General features: G+C 42.7%; 1 protein-coding gene across 1 annotated transcript in view; it reads left to right on the forward strand.

Annotated features, from left to right (window-relative positions):
• Nucleotides 1–7,429: 7,429 nt before the first annotated feature.
• Nucleotides 7,430–14,739, forward strand: part of LOC135518968 (collagen alpha-2(V) chain-like) — a 66,592-nt gene continuing 59,282 nt past the window's right edge. The window contains exon 1 of the mRNA XM_064943954.1: nucleotides 7,430–7,867. Coding sequence (XP_064800026.1) covers nucleotides 7,777–7,867 — 91 coding nt within the window. The 5' untranslated portion in view covers nucleotides 7,430–7,776. The remainder of the gene's footprint in view (nucleotides 7,868–14,739) is intronic.

Consider the following 14,739-nt stretch of genomic DNA (forward strand, 5'->3'; position numbering starts at 1 on the left):
CCACAAGCTTCCCACAATAAGTTGGGTGAATTTTGGCCCATTCCTCCAGACAGAGCTGGTGTAACTGAATCAGGTTTGTAGGCCTCCTTGCTCGCACATGGTTTTTGAGTTCTGCCCACAAATGTTCTATAGGATTGAGGTCAGGGCGTTGTGATGGCCACTCCAACACCTTGACTTTGTTGTCATTAAGCTATTTTGCAACAACTTTGGAAGAATGCTTTGGGTCATTGTCCATTTGGAAGACCAATTTGTATCTTCCTGACTGATATCTTGAGATGTTGCTTCAATATATCTACATCATTTTCCTACCTCATGTTGCCATCTATTTTGTGAAGTGCACCAATCCCTACTGCAGCAAAGCTCCCCCACAACATGATTCTGCCACCCCCAAGCTTCAGGTTTGGGATGGTGTTCTGCGGCTTGCAAGCCTCCACCTTTTTCCTCCAAACATAAGTGGTCAGTATGGCCAAACAGTTCTAATTTTTTTAATTTTTAATTTTATATTATCATTATTTATATTTTAACCAGGCAAGTCAGTTAAGAACAAATTCTTATTTTCAATGACGGCCTGGGAACAGTGGGTTAACTGCCTGTTCAAGGGCAGAACGACAGATTTCTACCTTGTCAGCTTGGGGGGGTTTGAACTCACAACCTTTTGTAAGAGGCACTTAAACTTTCGGTTACTAGTCCAACGCTCTAACCACTAGGCTACCCTGCCACCCCGTTTCATCAGACCAGAGGACATTTCTCCAAAAAGTACAATCTTTGTCCCCATGTGCAGTTGCAAACTGTAGTCTGGCTTTTATATGGCGGTTTTGGAGCAGTAGCTTCTTCCTTGCTAAGCGGCCTTTCATGTTATGTCGATATAGGTCTCGTTTTACTGTGGAAATAGATACTTTTGTACCAGTTTCCTCCAGCATCTTCACAGGGTCCTTTGCTGTTGTTCTGGGATTGATTTGCACTTTTTGCACCAAAGTACACTCATCTCTAGGAGACAGAACGCATCTCCTTCCTGAGCGGTATGACGGCTGCGTGGTTCCATGGTGTTTGTGTACTATTGTTTGTACAGATGAACGTTGTACATTCAGGCATTTGGAAATTGCTCCCAAAGATGAACCAGTCTTGTGGAGGTCTACAAGGTCTTGGCTGATTTATTTAGATTTTCCCATGATGTCAAGCAAAGAGGCACTGAGTTTGAAGGTAGGCCTTGAAATACATCCACAGGTACACCTCCAATTGACTCAAATGATGTCAATTAGCCTATCAGAAGCTTCTAAAGCCATGACATAATTTTCTGGAATGTTCCAAGCTGTTTAAAGTTAGTCAACTTGTATGTAAACTTCTGACCCACTGATACAGTGAATTAGAAGTGAAAAATCTGTCTGTAAACAGTTTTTGGAAAAATGAATTTTCATGCACAAAGAAAGATGTCCTAACCAACACATTTGTGGAGTTGTTGAAAAACGACTTTTAATGACTTCTGACTTCAACTGTACTATTAGTTAATTTTAGTATACTGTAAACGAATGGGATCCTTTCAGTTGAGCATACTAGATATTCGCCAGTCTACTGGAAGTTGATGCTGTTGCTATGCAACCTCTTGCTTGCTAACAATTTACTAGTTAGACATTTTACAACTTCGGGTGTGTTGTTAAATTCAATCTGGAGTGCCAGAGTGTGTTCCTAAATTCAGAGCATTTTCAGATTGTCCATTTGTTTCGCTCTCAGAGCGCACACTGGACGCTCGGGCTGAGGAGTGGGGTTGATTTGAGCGTTCTGAACTTACAACCGCAGTCAAACACCCAAGCGAACATCGGCTATCTACTTCCCGACACAAATGAGACCACTCTGACCGTTTACTCGCCCTAGCAGAGCTGGTTAGTCTATTTTCATGTTATCCAGTACATTGCTGATTGTAACTGTGCTGCTGGTAACAATTTAAGTACTTTTTGCAAACGTTTATTGACACTGGCCATATTCAACGGGTGTTGAGAGCTTGTAAATTCATTATGCTGCGCTCTGGTACACTCAGTCGAGAGTGCTCTGAAATCGGAGGAGAGAGCGAATTTAAGAGCGCACCCGAATGTCCATTGGGAGCGTCCAACAACTATACCATTTCACTAAGCTAAGAATGACGGGAATAACCAAGTCAATAAACGTTGGGTAGTAAGTTAGACAGCCTATACTTAATAGACTGGAAAATGTGATGTATAAGTAGCCAACTAATGTTAGGTAGTTAGCTAACATACTGGTACATACTGTTGTAATGATATTCTATGTAGTTCGTAAAAACAGAGTAGCTAACAAATTGTCAGCCAACATAACGTGTAAGGTAATTTATTTGAAAAGTAACTACATTGATCAACATTTTCTTAACATTTGTCAGACCAATTTTTTATTTAACCAGGCAAGTCAGTTAAGAACAAATTCTTATTTTCAATGATGGCCTAGGAATGGTGGGTTAACTGCCTTGTTCTGGGGCAGAACAACAGATTTTTTCCTTGTCAGCTCAGGAATTTGATCTTGCATCCTTTCAGTTACTAGTCCAACGCTCTAACCACTAGGCTACTTGCCGCCCCAATGAATTTGTATCCGCTCTCGTTGTACTTCGGTTGCATATTTTTTGCCATGTTCTTCAAATCTGAAAAAGATGTGAAGACACGCCCATTTCCTGAATATTTGCATAGTAGGCCCTAAAGTACGGAAATTTCCTCTGTGTGTATACTTCATATTTTGGCGAATTTCGTACGACGTCCGTGAATCTTTGGCATGCTAACTATATCCATAGTATGACCAATAAGCATACTATATACTCAATTCACATCACAAATAGTATGGTTAGTGCGGTTAGTATGAGTATTCGAACACAGCTTTGGTCCTATGTTTCAGGAGCTGTAACAGAAGATCCCAGAAATGTTCCATCTGCACAAAAAGCTTATTTATCACAAATTGTGTGCACAAATTTGGTTACATCCCTGTTAGTGAGTATTTATCCTTCACCAAGATAATCCATCCAATTGACAAGTGTAACATATCAAGAAGCTGATTAAACAGCATGATCATTAAAAGGTCCACCTTGATCACGTTCTGGTTAGCCTCATAGAATAATATTGAGGTATACGCTGATTCGGTGAGTGAGTTCATAAGGAAGTGTATTGGAGATGTTGTACCTACTGAGACTATTAAAACGTTCCCTAATCAGAAACCGTGGATAGATGACGGCATTCGCGTAAAACTGAAAGCACAAACCACCGCATTTAACCATGGAAAAGTGACTGGGAAAATGGCTGAATAGAAACAGTGTAGTTATTCCCTCCGCAAGGCAATCAAACAAAACGTCAGTATAGAGACAAAGTGGAGTCGCAATTCAACGGCTCAGACTTCGAGACGTATGTGGCAGGGACTACAGACAATCATGGACTACAAAAGGAAAACCAGCCATGACACGGACACCAACGTCTTGCTTCCAGACAAACTAAATAATTTATTTGCCCGCTTTGAGGATAATACAGCCCACTACCAAAGACTATGGGCTCTCCTCCGTGGCAAAAGTGAGTAAGACATTTAAACGTGTTAACCCTCAAGGCTGCCGGCCCAGACGACATCCCTAGCAGCATCCTCAGAGCATGTGCAGACCAGCTGGATGGTGTGTTTACAGGACATATTCAATCACTCCCTACCCCAGTCTGCTGTCCCCACATGCTTCAAGATTTCCACCATTGTTCCTGTACCCAAGAAGGCAAAGTAACTGAAATAAATGACTATCGCCCCGTAGCACTCACTTCTGTCATCATGAAGTGCTTTGAGAGACTAATCAAGGATCATATCACCTCCACCTTAACTGACACCCTAGACCCACTTCAATTTGCTTACCGCCCCAATAGGTCCACAGACGATGAAATCGCCATTACACTGCACATTGCCCTATCCCATCTGGACAAGAGGAATACCTATGTAAGAATGCTGTACATTGACTATAGCTCAGCATTTAACACCATAGTACCCTCCAAGCTCAACATTAAGCTTGAGGCCCTTGGTCTCTGCCCCTCCCTGTGCAATTGGGCCCTGTACCTCCTGACGGGCCACCTCCAGGGGCTGAAGTTAGGAAACAACACCTCCACTTCGCTGATGCTCATCACTGGTACCCCTCAAGGGTGCATGCTCAGCACCTTCCTGTACTCCTTGTTCATCCATGACTGTGTGGCCACGCACGCCTCCAACTCAATCATCAAGTTTGCAGACGACACAGCAGTAGTGGGCTTGCCAACAATGACGAGACAGCCTATAGGGAGGAGGTGAGGGCACTAGGAGTGTGGTGTCAGGAAACAATCTCTCACTCAGCATCAACAAAACAAAAGAGATGATTGTGGACTTCAGGAAACAGCAGAGGGAGCAACCCCCTATCCACATTGACAGGACAGTAGTGGAGAAGGTGGAAAGTTTTAAGTTCCTTGGCACACACATCATGGAGAAACTGAAATGGTCCACCCACACAGACAGTGAGGTGAAGAAGGCTCAAATGCACCTCTTCAACCTCAGGAGGCTGAATAAATTTGGCTTGTCACCTAAAACCCACAAACTTTTACAGATGCACAATTGAGAGTATCCTGTCGGGCAGTATCACCACCTGGTACGGCAACTGCACCACCCACAACCGCAAGGCTCTCCAGAGGGTAGTGCGGTCTGCACAACCCATCCCCAGGGGCAAAGTATCTGCCGTCCAGGACACCTACACCATTCGATGTCACAGGAAGGCCAGAAAAATCATGAAGGACAACACCCCGCTATCATCCAAAAGGCGAATTCAGTACAGCTGCATCAATGCTGGGACTGAGAGACATAAGCTGTTTTTCAATCTCAAGGCCATCAGACTGTTAAACAGCCATCACTAACACAGAGTGGCTGCTGCCTACATACAGACTTGAAATCATTGGCTACTTTAATAAATGGATCACTAGTGTCACAGTTGATGAAAGGAGTTAGTGTACATTCTTTATTTTAATCAAAATGACGCCAAACACTACAAAAACAAACCATGAAGCTCAAAAGCACATTTCTCTAAACAGAGTCAACCTCCCACAAACACAGGTGGGAAAAAATGGCACCTAAGTATGGTTCCCAATCAGAGACAGCGATAGACAGCTGTCTCTGATTGAGAACCATACCCGGCCAAACACAAAGAAATAGAAAACATAGAACACAAAACATAAAATGCCCACCCAAACTCACGCCCTGACCAATCCAAAATAGAGACATAAAAAGGATCTCTGAGGTCAGTGTGACAACTAGTCACTTTAATAATGCCACTTTAATAATGTTTACATATCTTGCATTACTCATCTCATATGTTTATATTGTATTTTATACCATCTATTGCATCTTGTCTATGCCGCTCTGTCATTGCTCCTCCATATATTTATGTATATATTCTTAATCCATTCCTTTACTTAGATGTGTGTGTATTAGGTGGTTGTTGTGGAATTGTCAGATTACATGTTAGATATTGCTGCAATGTCGGATATAGAAGCACAAGCATTTCGCTACACTCACAATAACATCTGCTAACCATGTGCATGTGACCAATAACATTTGATTTGATTTGTGCTTAGGACAATAAAAGGCCACTCTAAAATGTGCAGTTTTGACACACAGCACAATGCCACAGATGTCTCAAGTTTTGAGGGAGCGTGCAATTGGGATGCTGACTGCACAAATGTCCACCAGAGCTGTTGCCATAGAAGATAATGTTAATTTCGAAACAGCCTCACAACCGCAGACCACATGTAACCACGCAAGCCCAAGACCACCACATCTGGCTTCTTCACCTGCGGGATTGTCTAAGACCAGCCACCTGAACAGATAATGAATCTGTCGGTTTGCACAACCAAAGAATTTCTGCACAAACTGTCAGAAACCGTCTCAGGGAAGCTCATCTGCGTGCTCATCGCCCTCACCAGAGTATTGAACTGACTGCAGTTTGGAGTCCTATCTGACTTCAGTGGGCACTTTTGCTGACCACTGGCCTGCTGGAGAAGTGGTCAATCACCACCTTCCGGAGACACCTGAAACCCCACCTCTTCAAGGAATACCTAGGATAGGATAAGTAATCCTTCTCACCACCCCCCCCCCCCCCTTAATGATTTAGATGCACTATTGTAAAGTGGCTGTTCCACTGGATGTCAGAAGGTGAATTCACCAATTTGTAAGTCGCTCTGGATAAGAGCGTCTGCTAAATGACTTAAATGTAAATGTAAGTGTGCTCTTTACGGAGGATTACCGGTTTCAACTGTACCGGGCAGTATGGTGTTTTTTGGGTGCCCCATGGTGGCAGTGGGGTAATGGTAGGGCAGTATGGTGTTTTTTGGGTGCCCCATGGTGACAGTGGGGTAATGGTATGGCAGGCATAAGCTACGGACAAGGAACACAATTGCATTTAATCAATGGCAATTTGAATGCACAGCGATGCTGTGATGAGATCCTGTGGCCCGTCGTCGTGCCATTATTCTACTGTCTTCACCTCATGTTTCACCATAATAATGCATAATAATGCTCGGCTCTATGTCTCAAGATACTGACTGGTTTTCTGATCCACGCCCCTAACTTTTTTAATGGTATCTGTGACCAACAGATGCAAATCTGTATTCCCAGTCATGTAAAATTTATAGGGCCTAATGAATTTCCTTATATCAACTGTAACTCAGTAAAATAGTTTGAATTGTTGCATTTATATTTTTGTTCAGTGTATAATACTGTAACATATGCGACTTACTGTCATGCATAAGGGTGGGTGGGTGGTGATGGGGATTTGTACCCACTATCCTGGCAAAGCAAGAGCCATGTTCTACCCACTGAGCTGCTCTACCAACTGAGAATTCATAACAGAATACAAATATTTACAAGTGAGATTTTCACTGGATGGTTACTTAAACGATTGAGTCCTGGCTAACATTTCAACCTGGTTGTTCTTACCAACATTGGCTACCGTTATCAACCCATAATCCCAATGATGCTTTGTCTCTCAAGTGTAATACTTCCCAATGTTGTTGTTGTACATCAGAGTATGTTCGCAATCATCATGATAAAGAACAAATATGGAAATAATTAATTAATAAATACATTAATAATAATAAATAATTAATACATTGATTTATCACTTATAAATCTGCCCCAACACCCCCCACCCTAAAAATCTACAAAATCTCACTCCCAACTTCAACCACACCAGCAGTTCAGGTTCCCCATCACCTTTCCACAGAGACTTTGGGCCATAAACTGTATTCTTATTCTTCTAATAAAAAAGTTGCCTTTCAACCCATAAAACAGTACTTCACCAGACCTGCTTAGCAACCAGTCCAGGGAGGGGGTGGGGTAAATCAAATCAGTGACAAACAAGGCTTTTCTTGTCTGTTTCTTCCTATCGTTGCTCTAATTCTGATCTCAATTGTTTTAGACTGAGAACAAAAAGTAACACAGAAGAATCAGTAGAATGATGGAAACTTGTAAACAAGGGTGTAGTTTTCACAAAACCAGAAATGCCTGTGAGTGGAGGGTTATGAGAGAGGGCTGACAAGAGGGGGAGGAAAATTAGGGTTGCCAGCGTTCTTCTCATTTAAAGCTTTAACTCTTCCCCACAAAAAAAAGCACTGGTGCAGTCTGGGTTGGGTCTGTCTTACTCGCTGCTTACTGGTAGTGTTCTCTGTGCACATGGTACAGTGATACCCTGTACATTTTCACCTCACTTTGCGCACAAGGAGAGCCCATGTCTTTCCTATAGACATGATGAGCTTTGTGTATTCAAGGATTTGCCTTTTTCTGGTTGTCTCTGTGACTCAAGTTTTGTTTGTGAAATGCCAGGATGGAAACAGTGGTAAGTACCTCACTGCTTGTTTATATTAATGCTTACTTAATTAAAGTTGATTGGTATAGCGTTAAGAGTGTGGGTGCTGGTTTATATTAATGCTTACTTAATTAAAGTTGATTGGTATAGCGTTAAGAGTGTGGGTGCTGGTTTATATTAATGCTTACTTAATTAAAGTTGATTGGTATAGCGTTAAGAGTGTGGGTGCTGGTTTATATTAATGCTTACTTAATTAAAGTTGATTGGTATAGCGTTAAGAGTGTGGGTGCTGGTTTATATTAATGCTTACTTAATTAAAGTTGATTGGTATAGCGTTAAGAGTGTGGGTGCTGGTTGCACGCTGAGTTGTTATCTGTGAAGAGCTTAATTTGTTTCATGTTGTTGTATTTACTTAGTTATGGTAGTTCTGAAGTGTTCTGATAATGAGAAGTGTTGGATTTACTTAGTTATGGTAGTTCTGAAGTGTTCTGCTAATGAGAAGTGTTGGACATACAGATAATAATTTGTTTCTTTATTACGATGGACCTGTTTTGCCAAAGTAAATAGCAAGGCAATATGAAGTTGCTCCGTTACCTTGTTTGGGGGTTTTCTTTTTATTGCATTCTAATGGATAGCAGCTGAGGACAGAGTGACGGCATGGAACACGCAAGATAGATTTGTTTAAAGGATGATTGGGACAGACCTCAGCCGGTAGGCTCTCTGAGATCCGTTCCAACTTTGGAAAGGTTGAAAAGAGGTGAGAGCAACTGTATAGTGTGGATTATCCTAAATGGGGGAATAAACTCTCAGTAAGATTCTGTAGTGTCCTGTACGAACATATGTGAAATGCCAGTGATGTTACATGTTCCTCTAAGGCGTCAGATGAAAAGCTCTGTGAGAGAAAAGGAGTGCCCCAGGACTACCTTTATTCCTCACCTCTCTTGTCACCAACAAGCAGATGTGTTTTCCTCTGTATTCTACATCTGCCGAGACTATTTCAACACCACACGTCTTGGAGGGAACACAGCTTGCATTCTAATGCAGGGCAGATGTGAGGAGAGGAGCCGGATAAGGGGCAAATGGTGTTGGATTCACTGAGTCATTAGAGCTCTCTATGTTCTTCGAAAAAAGGGTTCAAAAGGATTCTTCGGCTGTCCCCATGGAGATCCCTTTTTGGTTCCAGGTAGAACTTTTTTCGGTTCCATGTTGAATCGTCTGTGCAAATGGTTCTACATGGAACTCAAAAGGGAACCAAAGGGGTTCTAGCGGGAACCAATAGAGTTATACAAAGGCTTCCCCAATTTGGACAGCCAAGGAACCCTTTTAGGTTCTAGATAGCACCTTTTTTTCTAAGAGTGTATAGGTAGCCTATACAGACTAGGTGGCCAACACTCAAAACCCAAAGCTGAAACACTTGAGTGTTATTGTTTTAGTGATGTCGTGTCTTCTTTTACAGATTTTTTAAATATTATGATGTCATGGAATGTTATGATGTCATGAGAGCAAAATACATAAAACAGGCTACTGAAAGTACCTTTGTGGCCCTTGAGTGGCCCCTGATTTTAGTGTGCTGTCAAGTCAATCTTTTTGACTTCTAGCTAAAGGCTCGATTGGAGTTTGTTTCCCCCTTGTGGTGAAATGAACAGAACATGTTCAACATGTCTGCACATTTGGTGTTGAGTTAATTACCACTATGACAATACTGTTACAATAGAGGCATGTCTTCCAGTAAAACATGGGACTACTTTAGGTATTATAAGAATAGGTGTTCATCTACAAAGCCTGACCAGAGGAGGACCTAAACCTAACATTCTTGAAAGATGACATATTTTATGCAGGGCTCCTGATCTAATGCCTCTTCAAAATGGACGACTGGTGATGACTCCCCCTCAGAGGAAAGTTATGTCCCTTACATTCTATTGGATTTCAGGGTACTAGTCCCACTATTCGTTTCCCTGTCTGGTCTCTGCTCAGGATGGAGGCCAAGGTTATCACATTTGTCCACATGGAACGAGGCACAGAGAACTTGAACTCATGTTCCCACAGAACATTAATGATGCCAACTTAGGGAGAAGAACATTCTAATTCAATCCTGTCAAAGCAACGGAAAAATTCTCAAATTCCTGCAACTAAGTGAAAAACGAGTCAACTCTGCTTTTGAGAAATGTTTTAGGGTATGGTTATCATTGAATGGTTATGTTGAGTTAAGTATGGGGTACAGTTGAGGTTTTAGCCACTTTATGTCATTGTGAGTAGAAAGGCCATCCTATTTTCCCAAAGCGTTTATTAGTCCTTAGAATAGCAGCAACAAATCCCTGTATTTAGAACTTTGTCATTTCAAGAACCCATCAAACTTGGTTGAATCAGAACGAGACTTTCGATTTGCAATTAGATTGAAATGTTATGAAAAGTGAAGTATGTAATGTGGTGACAGAGACCAGCTTCTGAATAGGCTGATGTGCTGCTGAGTAAAACTCTAGAGACATCCAATGATTCAATATGTTATCTTGCACAATTGAAAAAGCTATTTTTGAAAAGTGTAAATGCATTGTAGAATAATATTCCAAGATTTGTTTTCAGCATAGTAATCATATCTCACCCTCTATGCCCTCATCTATAATAAGCAGTGTAACTCGATTTAATTGAGATTTTTATATGGAAAATGGCGACTTATAATGGAGTGTGGTTGAATGTTGATTAAAGTGAGGAATTGCAAACAGACATTCTGTCTCAGAGAAGTTGGAACACAACAGTAATATTTATCTGTTCTAGAAAATAGAGACTGTAACTATGAAGAAGAAAAGATTGTGGAGGGTATTAAAGATATTTTTCAAAACTGGTTAGATTTCTGAACGGGAGAGTTCAAGATGAACTTTTGAAGACTGGAAACATGTTTAGAGCAAATGTTTGAAATCCTTTTTTGAACAGTTTTAAATGAATGTCATATGTGTACACATGTGTTGGAAGTGTGCTTGCGCAATGGTCTCAAATTCTTGATAGACTTGCGGATGACAAACGAGAGGTCTAAGCTTTGCACTAACACATACAAACAAAACACAATCATTTTTCTGACATAGGTAGGTCTTCACTGCATAATACAAGTATGTAGTGTGCAAGTTGTAACAAGCAAGTTTGTGAACATAGGCAAAATTGCCATGGGGGATGGGGGGAATATGATGTCATTTCAGAGGATTTGTTTTTGGACGGAAGCTGTAGAGATCGGTAATAAATGGCAGTTCTGTAGCCAAAGTTTTGCCCAAAGTCAACCTTTAAAGGAATTGTCCAATGTTTCCAGATTTCCATGAAAAATGGCCAATAATTAATTATAATCTGAATTAAATAGTTTTCCTTCCCAAAAATGTTAATGAAGTATGTTAAAAAGTTAAAAAGCAGCTATTCAGTGTTGGAATGGTGTGGGCGTATCACAACAACAGAATGGTGAGGGCGTATCACAAAAACAGAATGGTGTGGGCGTATCGCAACAACAGAATGGTGTGGGCGTATCACAACAACAGAATGGTGTGGGCGTATCACAACAACAGAATGGTGTGGGCGTATTCGAACATCAGAATGGTGTGGGCGTATCGCAACAACAGAATGGTGTGGGCGTATTCGAACAACAGAATGGTGTGGGCGTATTCGAACATCAGAATGGTGTGGGCGTATCGCAACAACAGTATGGTGTGGGCGTATTCGAACATCAGAATGGTGTGGGCGTATCGCAACAACAGTATGGTGTGGGCGTATTCGAACATCAGTATGGTGTGGGCGTATTCGAACAACAGAATGGTGTGGGCGTATCGCAACAACAGAATGGTGTGGGCGTATTCGAACAACAGAATGGTGTGGGCGTATCGCAACAACAGAATGGTGTGGGCGTATCGCAACAACAGAATGGTGTGGGCGTATTCGAACAACAGAATGGTGTGGGCGTATCGCAACAACAGAATGGTGTGGGCGTATTCGAACATCAGAATGGTGTGGGCGTATCGCAACAACAGAATGGTGTGGGCGTATTCGAACATCAGAATGGTGTGGGCGTATTCTAACAACAGAATGGTGTGGGCGTATTCGAACATCAGAATGGTGTGGGCGTATCGCAACAACAGAATGGTGTGGGCGTATCGCAACAACAGAATGGTGAGGGCGTATTCAAACAACAGAATGGTGTGGGCATATACCAGTCATTAAAAAATATGAATGTGAGTAGACCGCTGATTGGCCAGCTCATCCTCCTCAGGCCATCATCCTCTTTGAGGAAGCAACATGCAAAAGCATTTTTTTTTTTGCAATTTATATTTTGGACATAAACATGAGTATAGGGTGAGTCAATTATTTGGGTTTTAATTATCAGAATATTAACTATTAAAGTTTTCACTGGACAGATAGTTTAAAACGACATTTTCTCTCAGCCTCATGGCAAAATGTGTATAGTAGCAGGAAATTAGTTTTGAAACTGCAGCATTTTTTCTCATCCTCATGGTATAATGTGATGAAATGCAAGAAGTTTGGAGTTCCAACCCAAAAAATACCTAAATAATAAAATAATATATTTGTTAGTGGAAGATTGGGGGCCTTTCATTTATTCTTCCACTTATACTGTTTTCAAAACACCCCTCTATATACCCCTCATAACACCCCTCCATATACCCCTCATAACACCCCTCATAACACCCCTCATAACACCCCTCATAACACCCCTTATAACACCCCTCATAACACCCCTCATAACACCCCTCCATATACCCCTCATAACACCCCTCCATATACCCCTCATAACACCCCTCATACACCCCTCATAACACCCCTCCATATACCCCTCATAACACCCCTCCATATACCCCTCCATATACCCCTCTATATACCCCTCATACACCCCTCATACACCCCTCATAACACCCCTCCATATACCCCTCTATATACCCCTCATACACCCCTCATAACACCCCTCATAACACCCCTCATAACACCCCTCCATATACCCCTCATAACACCCCTCATAACACCCCTCATAACACCCCTCCATATACCCCTCATAACACCCCTCATAACACCCCTCATAACACCCCTCCATATACCCCTCATACAGAATCCTCTTAACACCCAACATATACCCCTCATAACCCCCTCATAACACCCCTCCATATACCCCTCATAACACCCCTCAAAACACCCCTCTTAACACCCCTCCATATACCCCTCATACACCCCTCTTAACACCCCTCCATATACCCCTCATAACACCCCTCTTAACACCCCTCCATATACCCCTCGCATACACCCCTCTTAACACCCCTCCATATACCCCTCAGAACCCCCTCATAACACCCCTCCAGATATGGTCATAACACCCTCATAACACCCCTCATACACCCATCCATATACCCCTCAGAATGGTCATAACACCCCTCATACACCCCTCATAACACCCCTCATAACACCCCTCATAACACCCCCTGGTAACACCCCTCATAACACCCCCTCATAACACCCCTCATAACACCCCTCCATATACCAAATGGTGTGGGGCATTACACCCCTCCATATACCCCTCATTACACCCCTCATAACACCCCTCCATATACCCCTCATTACACCCCTCCATATACCCCTCATTACACCCCTCATAACACCCCTCATAACACCCCAGAATATACCCCTCATTACACCCCTCCATATACCCCTCATTACACCCCTCATAACACCCCTCCATATATCCCTCATAACACCCCTCATAACACCCCTCTTAACACCCCTCCATATACCCCTCATACACCCCTCATAACACCCCTCCATATACCCCTCATACACCCCTCTTAACACCCCTCCATATACCCCATCATAACCCCCTGGGCATAACACCCCTCCATATACCCCTCATAACACCCCTCTTAACACCCCTCCATATACCCCCCATACACCCCTCTTAACACCCCTCCATATACCCTCATACACCCCTCTTAACACCCCTCCATATACCCCTCATAACCCCCTCATAACACCCCTCCATATACCCCCCATTACACCCCTCATAACACCCCTCTTAACACCCCTCCATAAACCCCTCATACACCCCTCCATATACCCCATCATACACCCCTCTTAACACCCCTCCATATACCCCTCATAACCCCCCTGGTGTGGGCATCCATATACCCCTCATAACACCCCTCATAACACCCCTCATACACCATCCATATACCCCTCATAACCCCATAACATGGTCCATATACCCCTCAGAACACCCCTCATTACACCCCTCATAACACCCTGGTAACACCCCTCATAACACCCCTCCATATACCCCTCATTACACCCCAGAATATACCCCTCATTACACCCCTCATAACACCCCTCATAACCCCCTCATTAAAACCCCTCCATATACCCCTGATTACACCCCTCCATATGGCCCTCATTACACCCCTCAGGCCACCCCTCCATATATCCCTCAAACACCCCTCAAACACCCCTCTTAACACCCCTCCATATACCCCTCATAACACCCCTCCATATACCCCTCATAACACCCTCCATATACCCCTCATAACACCCCTCATAAACCCCTCATAACACACCTTTAACACCCCTCCATATTCCCCTCATAACACCCTCATAAAATGTGTATACACCCCTCCATATTAGTTTTGAAACCCCTCATAACACCCTCATAACACCCCTCATAACACCCCTCATAACACCCCTCATAACACCCCTCCATTCCCCCATAACACCCTAAATAATAACACCCCTAATATACCCCTTATACACCCATCCATATACCCCTCATACACCCCTCTTAACACCCCTCCATATACCCCTCATAACACCCCTCATAACACCCCTCATAACACCCCTCATAACACCCCTCTTAACACCCCTCCATATACCCCTCATACACC

This window comes from Oncorhynchus masou, chromosome 29 (assembly GCF_036934945.1).
Source record: "Oncorhynchus masou masou isolate Uvic2021 chromosome 29, UVic_Omas_1.1, whole genome shotgun sequence".
Classification (NCBI taxonomy): Eukaryota; Metazoa; Chordata; class Actinopteri; order Salmoniformes; family Salmonidae; genus Oncorhynchus; species Oncorhynchus masou.